Raw genomic sequence first — 10,593 nt, forward strand, 5'->3', positions numbered from 1 at the left:
ATAAGTAAAAAAAAAAAAATTATTTTAATATTTAATATGTGTGATCTTTATTAATAAATTTACATTAAAATATAATAAAAATTTAAAATTTAAATTTAAATTAAACAAAGAATAATGCTTGGGACCCCCTTTTGGGGGTCACCCCCTCACCCCCCTTTGCCACGTGGCAGGGGGTGATTGGTGGAGCAGGAAAAAAAAGAAAAAGAAAAAGAAAAGGTGACCAATGAGAGAGAGAGGGGGTCAAAGGGGGTGGGGGAAAAAGGGGGATGAATCATTACTCTTAAACAAACTGAGATAATTTTTTTAGTGTAAATAGAATGGCCCTTTACCATGGACGAGCCAACCCACACAAAAATCACAAACAGGCCTTCCATTTTGGGCCTTGAATCCAAGAGTTCGGCCCCAGCCCCCAAGCTTTTCTCACCGTCCGATGCTAAAACCCGACGGATCAGATTTAATTCCACGTTAAATCCGTGCCGTCCAAGAATTTATAGGAATCCATCTCCACCGTTCAATCCTAATGCATAAAATTCCAAAGCCCTAGGGTTTCTCTGTCTTGTGAAGCTAAAGTTAGGGTTTTTCTTGATCCACAGATCTCTCTCCACTTTTCGCCTTCACCGTAAGGTATGCTTATATTGCTTCCTAAGGTTGTTTTTTGAAGTGTTTGTGCTCTGTTTGGTTACTGAGAAAATGCATGGAAAACGAGAGAAAGGATAGAATTATTTAAAATTTTCAAACAGAAAACAAAATTCATTTACCATTTTACTCCCTATGTAAAATTTTCATTTAATTACCGTTGAAGTGATTTTATTTATTTATTTTGATTTCTTCTTGTTGTGATGATATTTTGTTATTTTTTACTGTTGTTGTGATGTTTCAATGTTGAATTTGAATTTTTTTTTTTTTTTCTCTTTTGGTAGAGTGGTCTTTGTGTATATACAGTATATGTTATTTGTAGTAATATTCAAAGTGCATTTGTAGTTGAATTGAAATTTGCTTAGTTACTATAAATTGGGTTATCATACATAGGTTTATAAAGAAGACTATGACATTGTTCAATTTGTGATAAGCAAATGCTAAAGCATTGAAATTTTTGAACTTTTTGGGGATAATAAGTGGTTGTTATAAGATTCTAGTTGAATTTAATGAGTATAACTGGTTCTTGTTTTTTTTTTTTTTTTTTTTTTGCATCGCAAATACATTTATATTTTGGGAAAATTTAGGCAAAATCACTCCATTGGGCCCTTGTTTGGTGAAAAGGATAGTTCAATTTATTTTGCTTCATAAACCTAGGAGACATAATTGAATAAGGACAAAGTAAAATATCATTTTTATTGTTTCTTGGACAATATTGTCAAAGTAACATGTTGCTGTGAATCCGAGTAACATGTTACTGTGAATTAGAATAATATGTTATTGTGACCCAAAATAATATGTTATTGTTAAACAGAATAACATGTTACTGTTTATATCAATTTCAACGGTAATAATTTATTTTTTTTTTTAAAGAATTTCATAGTGAATATGGTTCTTATTTGATAGATCTTGATGAGAGGATTCTAAAAATACAATTTTATTAAAAACCGACATCTAGATCAAAAGTTATGTTATTTTAAAGTTTAATATTTTGGTAATGATAGTATGTGTTGGACTTTTTAAAGAAAACTTTTTGTGTTTGTCTTTAATGCATTAAAGTTTTATTACGAGGGGCTTTGATCAAATCCCCCTATATGTTATTATATCAAATGGTAAAAAATTCATTCTTCATAATGTAGCTAAAAAGTCCTACAATTCATTTTAGAAAGCTCTAATCATAAACAAATCGTAAGCTTTAATATATCTCTACGGATTTGTGCACAACATTAATACTGATCACCTAATACAAATTTGTGAAGATGTATACCTCAAGGAAGAAAATCCACAAAGATAAGGATGCAGAACCAACTGAATTTGAGGAGTCAGTTGCACAGGTTATTTTTATTGCAGCTTTCGAGTTTCTTGTTATGAATCACTATCTCGCCTTCTAAGCACAGCTAGTTATAAATTATAACAGATGTCTGCTAAACTATGCAGGCCTTGTTCGATTTGGAGAACACTAACCAAGAGCTGAAAAGTGAATTGAAGGACCTATACATAAATTCAGCAGTGTAAGAATGGTGTACTAAATGCTTGCTCAGATAAAGTTATATTGTCCTTGGATAGAATTTGAATTCTTTGTCTTCTCTTCTTTCTTTCTTTTGTTCATTGTTGCAGTCAAATTGATGTTTCTGGGAATCGGAAGGCTGTTGTCATCCATGTTCCTTACAGACTGAGGAAAGTCTTCCGAAAGATTCATGTCAGGCTGGTGAGAGAGCTTGAGAAGAAATTCAGTGGGAAGGTAATAAAACCCTTCTTATCCCCCATCCCCCTCCCAAAAAATAAGAAGAAAATTAAATTAAATTAAATTAAAAAGACCAAAAACCCAGTTCGGTTAGTGATTTATTCTTAATCACGACCATGGGCTAGAGAAATGAGTTTTGAGGAAGCCCCATCTGGTGTTTAGGTTGAAACAAAATGACGGATAAATTTTATTCTAGAGTTCTTTTTGTGGAATGATTTTCACAGTATGTTGCTAACCATTCTCGTTTTTCAATTTCTATATTTTTTTCTTTAAAATGTTATTATCTTTTCTGTGATTCTTATTTTTTAAGATAGTAGCTTGCATGAATCTCAGTTTAGCATGTTCTGGACTGCATTTCATGGATCTCTTATTGTTTTTTAAGGCCATACTGCCGACCTGGGGTTTGCATGCACAAACAAAAATCCAGTGCTTTTCTTTAATTCTAAATCACCAACGAATTCTTAACTGTTTAATTGTACGTGCACATTTTATCTGCATAATATCTCCTGTGCTGATTAGACTCGTGATGGTTTGTAGGATGTGATCCTGATTGCAACTCGGAGGATAATGAGGCCCCCAAAGAAAGGCTCAGCCATTCAACGGCCGCGCAGCCGAACTCTCACGTCTGTGCATGAGAACATGCTAGAGGATATCGTTGTCCCTGCTGAGATTGTTGGGAAGCGTGTTAGGTATCACCTTGATGGATCCAAGATAATGAAGGTAAATTATAATAAATTGTGGCCTTTTGCTTTTTTTATTTTTTGGTACTGATATATTTACTGTGGTAAATTCAGCCCAAAGAAACAGTCAATTGATTTCTGTCATGTTTCCCTCAAGGATTAAACAGGTGCCTTCCAAGTTTTACTTGTCAAATAAATAAAAAATAAATAAATAAATAAATAGCAGCTTCCAAATTTGAAAAAGGAAATGAACAATAGAAAGAAGGGCAATAAGTAGGCCCCAAATATGGACGACATTTTATGCTTTTGATGAATTCGGTTCACAATAAACTTTTGTCAGTTTAAGCCCTTGCATCATCATCTTGACCTAATTTTCTTGTGAACAGGTTTTTTTGGACCCCAAGGAGAGAAACAACACTGAGTACAAGTTGGAGACTTTTGCTTCAGTTTACAGGAGGCTTTCAGGCAGAGATGTAGTATTCGAATACCCTTTAACAGCGGAGGCTTAGAAACTAGGTTTCACAGTTCTATCTTTTTGCCCCAACCTTCAGTGAAGCAACTGCAATTACTTTAAAATTTTGTTATTGACAAGTCTCTCAGGATGCAGAAACATGTGAATTTTACTTATGTGTTGAGTTATTATTACTAAATGATAGGATATTTTAGTTTAATGCTTTTTCGGTCATCTACAAAAAAATTTCCCCTTGTCTTTTTCTTGATCAAGGTGCTATTAGATGTTGAAATGTTGCTCTATAAAGGATAATATTTGCATGTTCGCAATGAAAATGGAGTGGAAACATGAGTTGGCTTTTCTAGTTTATTATGTGCACGGTAAACTATATGCTTCAAAAAGATAGTTGTAGGAATGAAATTTCAACTTTTTGCATCCCATTGAATGGCTGTGTTTTGGGACTCAAACGTGTCTAGAGTTGCCAGGTGAGACATTTGGTTTGGGAATTGGAGGCTTCTTTCTTTGATCAATTAAAAACTACAATGAATATTAGGGGATAAAAATATTACCCTTACATCAATTGAGAACCCTGTACAAAATGAATTATAAAAAGTAAAAATAATAATAATTAAACTTCACAAAATATATATGGAGGTCATCTACCTTCCTTCGTTAATAGAAGAATAAGAGAGGGAATTTCTAGAATAATCCTCAACAAAACTACTACTACCCACCGAAACCTTGGTGTTGGTAGTGCCGGTATCAGAACTAGTAGCGTTATTAGTGTTGTTAGTAAGAGCAGAAGTGGTGTTGGTGCTGGTGGTATCGGAACTAGTAGCGTTATTAGTGTTGTTAGTAAGAGCAGAAGTGGTGTTGGTGCTGGTGCTGGCGGTGGTAGTCCAACGACCTCTGCGGCCTTGAATTCCAGGTTTTCCAGGTCTAGGCAAAGTAAATGAATCACTCGACAACATAAGATGGATTGATCTCATATTAGGCCTAGCTGCAACGATTGCTTGACAACATAACAACCCTATCTGAATGCACATTGTTGCCTGCTCGGGATTACACTCGGCAAGACTTGGGTCCACTAATTCCAGTGCCTTTCCTTCTTGAAAGAGCGTCCATGTCTGCACAAAGCTGAAAAACCATTAAAATTTACTCGACATCATCTCTACTTGATTTGAGTTTTTGGTTGCAATGTTAGATTAATCGCATTATAACAAATCTATAATTTGGAAAATTGAAATCGGTGTGGGATCTAGCATGACGTTTTTAAAACATTCAATAAGAACTTGAGTGCAGAAACTTTAATGGGATTGCGAAGAAGTGCATATTTTACTGAAGTGAGACTATGGAAATTATGCAAAGTAATTTAGGTACAGCCCAAATGATTCCAAAGCCAGGTTAGACCAAACATACTTGGGAGTTGAGACTTACCGGCACGTTTTGGTTTATTTCATTTTCAGTGAGAAGTTCTCAAAAATATGTCAGATACTTTTACTTTTTGGATCTGTTTTGGCTAGACAATTTAGAAAATAAAAATAAAATGTGCACTTAAAACAGAAATAAACCAATTTTTATAAAATAAAATAATAAAAAAACCCTTAAAAAGTTGGCTTATTTTTATGTTTAGCAAACTTTTTTATAAAAAAAAAAAAAAAAAAAAAAATTGATTTTTTTAAAAATAATTTTCAGAATCATCTACCACATCATCCCAAATTGTGAGGAGTGCTTGAAAATCTTTCTTCCATCTGGTTCTGTGTTTCGCTTCCCCCGTCTTCCTTTTCTTCAAAAACTAGTATAGCCACCTTGGATATTACTCAACCGATGGCAGCATGGTGGGTTCAACGCTGGGTGTGTGCTGAAAATAATGGGTTTGATGTTGGCGATTGTGTATTTGTAGTGGAAATGGTGGGTTTAGATTTAGAGTCTGTAGAGGTTTTCAATAGTCAATGAAAGATTTTAAAATTAATAATAAAGAAGAAAATCACAATGAAAAAAAATGGGTGTGGCTTATAAATTTTTAAAATTAATAAGATGATTCACTGGAAAGAAGATGGGGCTCTACTTGGGTGGATGAATTAATTTCCTTATCGAAAATCTGTTGCTTCATTCTTTCATGATACATGAATATATAAGTAAATATATGCAATCTCACTGTCTTAAGGGTGGGTTTGATGGTGGTGGTAACTGGGCTAGAGAGAAGGGAAAGGAAGGAGCATAGTGGTCGGTGTTGGTGGCCGGGGAGGAAGGTGTCGATGGTGCCTGGAAGATGGAACGGGAGGAAGGGAAGGGAAGTGTGATTGAGAAGAGAGGGAATATGAGGAAGATGATCAGGTACAATAAGAGTCTATGGGTGTGCACCAATTATTTTCTCGTGTAAGATAAATCGTCACTTAGGGATAGGTTGTCCGTAAAGCAAGATCTTTACGGGTCAGCAGTGAATAAGCTATTCCCTTTATTGGATCTTGTCACGAGTAACGGTTCCTAATTTTATCTGTTAATAGAGCCTCGATAGGTAAAATCAATGGCAAGCACAGTTAATAGAAACATCGCTATTCACAACATTTTCAATAAACTTACATAGCTTAAGAGCTCAGTCTTTTCTCCACCAAGTGCCCTATCATGGTTCTTTCTTCCACTCACAATCTCCAACACCAAAATTCCAAAACTGAATACATCTGCCTTCACTGACAAATATCCATGCATTGCATATTCAGGAGCCATATAACCACTGCAATAAACAAAATAAACTGCTTACTTCAATACCGTTTCTTAGCTATTCATAGAAATTTGACACAATGATTGGAAAATGGAAGGAAAAAAAAACGAAAGAAGTCCAAACATGTGGTCAAGCTGACAGTCTTCATTTGTTTCGATTAAAAACATTTTTTTTTATAAATTGTTTTTAGCATTTTTTGGTGTTTGGGATGACAAAAAACAAAAGTCAATGAAAAAGTTTCCGTGATCAACAGGAACCAAACTTATTTGGTCGGAAAGTATTTTTTACTGCAAAAGGTGCAAAATGTTTTTCAAACCAAGTCATACCAATGCTATCACACTACCGCCTCCACCCCACCACCGCCACCACCTCATTATCACTAATATAACCACTGGCATATTAGTTTCAAGGTCACAGCCAAACATAGGAAAAACATTTTTTGCCAAAACAAATGGAGTGTCAGCATTCGGACAACAATTGAGAACGCAAAGGTAGAGAGAAAAACTACTCACTGAGTACCGGAAATCCTAGATGTTTGTGCGTGAGTCTCATCCCCAGGGAAAAGCCTAGCCAAGCCAAAATCTGAGATCTTTGGGTTTAACTCTTCATCTAGCAAAATATTACTAGCTTTAATGTCTCTATGGATAATCCTTTCAGGAGCTTCTTCGTGTAGGTAGAGAAGTCCTCTGGCAATGCCTGTCACCATTCGAAATCGTTTGAACCAATCCAAGGACAAAGACTTCCTTTTATCTGAAAAAATTGGAAATCATTAACCTTTTGAATGTTCTATTCATACAACTCGGACACGATATGTAAATTGTAGGTCGGAGGGATTTTTTTTTTCTTCATACCAAAAAGGACATAATCGAGACTCTTGTTGGGAAGATATTCATAGATAAGCATCTTCTCAGGTCCATCTGCACAGCACCCCAATAATGTGACCAAGTTCTTGTGCTGAATTTTCAATAATAGTCGCACCTCATTGGTGAATTCTCTCAGGCCCTGTCTCGAATTCATTGATAGCTTCTTCACAGCCACTTCTTGACCATTTGGCATAAATCCCTGTTGGAAAATACAAAAATAAATAAATAAATTGATGCAATCAGATAGGCATAATTGAATACACATTTGACATAACCAAGCTGTTAACTCGAAGTCATTTAATGATTTCAGAATATAGTACATATGACAGCTGACAAAGCACCGAGATGCTAAACAGTCTCAAAAACCACGTTAGTGTATAAATCATGGAAACAAGGAATGTGTGAACATTTTAAGTACAAGATCTCAAGTTCTACCCTTGTTCCTGTTGTGTGCTTCCTATCTGCTTTTCTCGCCACCATAGAGGTTAGATACATATAACTTTTTGTGTGTGTGTGTGTTTGGGGAAATCAGAAGATGGGTGAAATAAGAGCTCCTATGCTGTCACTTATATCTTGGGTACCTATCCATTTTCCTTTCAATGTCTCTACCTTCATTAGCACCCTCCTCTTCCTTGTTTTGGACAAAGCTAAGCCCTATGATCAATTGAAGTAATAGGTTGATTCCACAGCTCAGACTACAAACAAGACATGCAGAAAGATTCCCAACAATTCCCCAACTCAGTTTGCATTGGGAGTCAATTGTCATCCTCAAGTCCCTTGAAATACAAATCAAGTGCAAACAATGTTTGAACATCTCCTCAATTCAAATTTTGTTGCCCTTCTAAGGGCATTTATGTCAATGTATCAAACACCTTTTTAAAACAAAATTAATAATAATAAATAGTCAGAGGAACTAGTCTCAGGATTAATAAGTTCTCTCATTATTCTATCCCCTTTTTTTCCCTTTACTTTAATATGGTCTGAGATCATGGAAAGGTAACTTCTTCAATAGCAAGTAAATATTAGATATCACGATAATATCAGGCAACGGTATCGCTAATTACAGTAGTAAGACCATTGCCAACGGTTCAACAAATCTGGCATCAAATTTGAAATTTGGTGAAAAATGTATTTTTTAGAGTTCCAACTGTTTCACCAAATTAGTATCAAAATGAGAATTGAACAAAAAAATATCAAACTGAAAATAGAATACAGGTTTCACCAAATTACTGTGCGTGACCGTTGGAGGAGACCAACCGATCAACCAGCCGGTTGACCAACCGGTCGACCGGTTCCCTTTCAAATAGGTAAGTTCAAACCTGTCAGAAAAGGTTCAAACAGGTAAAAAAAAAAAAAATTGCCCTTACCGGTCGACCAACCGGTCGACCACTTCCCTCAATTCTGCTTTGATGCTCACCGTTGGAAGAAGAAGTATCAAATTGAGAAAATAACCTATTTTTTATTCAAATTTGGTAAAAAAAGAAATGAACGGTTGGAGATACTCTAAGACTACCTGATTAGGTTATGATCGGAAATAAGTATATCTATTCCCTACTAAAACCTTATTACCGTTGGGCTTCTCTAGAACTTGAAAAAACTCGATTGCTTTGATAATTTGAAACATTCAAACCGTTCACAGACTCTTCATATATACCATCTATATTAAATGAAAAATAAATAAATAAATAAATCCAATCTTGTAATCTTACCATTTTCATCTTATCACATGTATAAAAAAAAAAAAAAAAAAAAAAATTATTTTCAAAATATATTTATTGTCCATTTGTCACAAGTAGCTATGAAGTTGGAGTACTTGCTCCAATATTACTTGATAATTAAAGGTAAAATTGCACCTCAGTACATATTTCCACAAAAAATAAAAAATAAAAAAATTACAAATTAGTGTAAATTTTATCAAATTGAAAATATTTTATAAAAATACCACTAGTTTCCCATAATTAAATAGTAATAATAACAACTTTTATTATGATGTTTCTATAGTTAACCCTAACGAGCTGTGAATTTACAGAACGTACCCTGTAGACGGGACCAAACCCACCGTGACCGAGCTTGTTCATCTCGGAGAAAAAGTTGGTAGCAATTTGCAGAGTCTGCAGTTCGAAGAAGAACCCGCTCGACTCTCCGCCGTCGTCCTCGTCTCCGCCACCGCCACGACCAGGGCGGCCGAATCTTAGAGTGGTGTTGAAGCAACCGCACAAGGCGGAGAGAATTCCCATGGAGGCATTAATCAATCAAATCGAAACCAAACCATTAATTCCGATCCTCCGCCTCCGTTGAAATTGTGAAGTTCCGCCGAGTTACAATACAATATTATATTTTAAGAGTTTTTAACCTTTTTCGGTCTCTTCTCTTCTCTTCTTCATGAGCAGAAGAGCAAATGTATTACGACAACGACCGTGAGTCGACCGCGACGAGTATTCAATGAGTCTACTCTATTTTATTGTCAGCCAGCTGTATTTTATTTATTTTTTTTTTGTGACACTGCTTTTTAGATAAAAAAAAAAAAAAAAAGTTAGGGAAAGAATTAGAAAGTTTAAGTTTATTTTTTTTAATTTTTATAAAAAGATACATAGAAAAATAAAAATCAGAAATGCGCGAGACCCCAGTAAAAGCCACTCCCAGTAACCTCCAGTGCCACGTGGCACTGCGGGATTGGAAGGAAAGAAAAAAAAAAAAAAAAAAGAAAAAACTGGCCAATGGGGGAAGCCCACGTCACTGGGGGTCGACCCCCAGTGGGGGTGCGTAGCAAGGTTGAATAAAAATAGAGAGGATTTATATAATGATTTTTTAGTTATATTAATCGTATGCCAAACAACCCAAAGAAAAAAAAAATTGATTTCTCTCTATCTTAATCAATTGTTTGAATTATTAAAGGAAATATAAGTAAATTATGAGAAATGAATTTCTTTTGTTACTCACTCTTTTTTTCTCCATTTTGTTTTTTTGAGAGAAAAAAGAAATAAAATAATTATTAATCTTATATAATATTGAAATTATCCATCTACATATTAAAATAAAATAAAAAATTATTGTAATAAAAGAATATGTAAGAGTTTTCTTTCTTTCTTTTTTCTTCTTCTTCTTTTATAATGTTGGGAGATTTACCAATAAATCCCAAAATGTAAACTTATGAACCAATTGGTCCCATTTTTATTCTAGTAAACTGTTTAGTCCCATTTAATTGTGAGGGACGTAATTACCCTCATCTAACCGTTGCTCACAAATACACAGATACACACACACACAGATACATACACACACACAGAGATACACACACACACACAGATACACACACACACAGATACATACACACACACAGAGATACACACACACACAGATACACACACACACAGATACATACACACACACACAGATACACACACACACAGATACATACACACACACACAGAAATACACACACACACACACAGATACACACAAGCATTACGAGGGGCAGACACACACACACAATAGAT

At 34.9% G+C, this 10,593-nt stretch overlaps 2 protein-coding genes across 4 annotated transcripts; one reads left to right on the top strand and one right to left on the bottom strand.

Moving 5' to 3' along the window:
* Nucleotides 1–524: 524 nt before the first annotated feature.
* Nucleotides 525–3,731, top strand: LOC114286013 (small ribosomal subunit protein eS7). 2 transcript variants are annotated; one of them, XM_028229099.2, is made up of 7 exons: nucleotides 525–624; nucleotides 1,896–1,970; nucleotides 2,074–2,147; nucleotides 2,254–2,377; nucleotides 2,918–3,100; nucleotides 3,175–3,227; nucleotides 3,447–3,731. In XM_028229099.2, the coding sequence occupies exons 2-6, from the start codon at nucleotides 1,896–1,898 to the stop codon at nucleotides 3,193–3,195; spliced, it is 477 nt and encodes a 158-aa protein (XP_028084900.2). In that variant the 5' UTR covers nucleotides 525–624; the 3' UTR covers nucleotides 3,196–3,227; nucleotides 3,447–3,731. The 2 variants fall into 2 exon arrangements, with proteins under 2 accessions (XP_028084900.2, XP_028084899.2); XM_028229098.2 differs by lacking the exon at nucleotides 3,175–3,227.
* Nucleotides 3,732–4,009: 278 nt separating this feature from the next.
* LOC114286012 (cysteine-rich receptor-like protein kinase 44) lies at nucleotides 4,010–9,681 on the bottom strand. 2 transcript variants are annotated; one of them, XM_028229096.2, is made up of 5 exons: nucleotides 9,133–9,681; nucleotides 7,085–7,295; nucleotides 6,746–6,983; nucleotides 6,095–6,245; nucleotides 4,010–4,638 (listed from the first exon to the last, which is right to left on the bottom strand). In XM_028229096.2, exons 1-5 carry the CDS (start codon nucleotides 9,331–9,333, stop codon nucleotides 4,171–4,173), a joined length of 1,269 nt encoding a protein of 422 aa, XP_028084897.2. In that variant the 5' UTR covers nucleotides 9,334–9,681; the 3' UTR covers nucleotides 4,010–4,170. The 2 variants fall into 2 exon arrangements, with proteins under 2 accessions (XP_028084897.2, XP_028084898.2); XM_028229097.2 differs by having other exon boundaries at nucleotides 6,746–6,929; nucleotides 9,133–9,529.
* Between the last annotated feature and the right edge of the window lie 912 nt (nucleotides 9,682–10,593).

The sequence above is a fragment of the Camellia sinensis genome, chromosome 4, assembly GCF_055761805.1.
Source record: "Camellia sinensis isolate YWXY chromosome 4, ASM5576180v1, whole genome shotgun sequence".
Classification (NCBI taxonomy): domain Eukaryota; kingdom Viridiplantae; phylum Streptophyta; class Magnoliopsida; order Ericales; family Theaceae; genus Camellia; species Camellia sinensis.

Bases quoted from the DNA above. Each gene is read 5' to 3' on its own strand.
- LOC114286013 (XM_028229098.2), top strand. From the start codon at position 1,896: ATGTATACCTCAAGGAAGAAAATCCACAAAGATAAGGATGCAGAACCA. The intron at 1,971-2,073 runs GTTATTTTTATT...TAAACTATGCAG, and splicing joins TTGAGGAGTCAGTTGCACAG to GCCTTGTTCGATTTGGAGAA. The intron at 3,101-3,446 runs GTAAATTATAAT...TCTTGTGAACAG, and splicing joins ATGGATCCAAGATAATGAAG to GTTTTTTTGGACCCCAAGGA.
- LOC114286012 (XM_028229096.2), bottom strand. From the start codon at position 9,333: ATGGGAATTCTCTCCGCCTTGTGCGGTTGCTTCAACACCACTCTAAGA. The intron at 7,296-9,132 runs GTACGTTCTGTA...ATTTTCCAACAG, and splicing joins GGTTTGGTCCCGTCTACAGG to GGATTTATGCCAAATGGTCA. The intron at 6,984-7,084 runs GTATGAAGAAAA...CAATTTTTTCAG, and splicing joins TCTCGATTATGTCCTTTTTG to ATAAAAGGAAGTCTTTGTCC.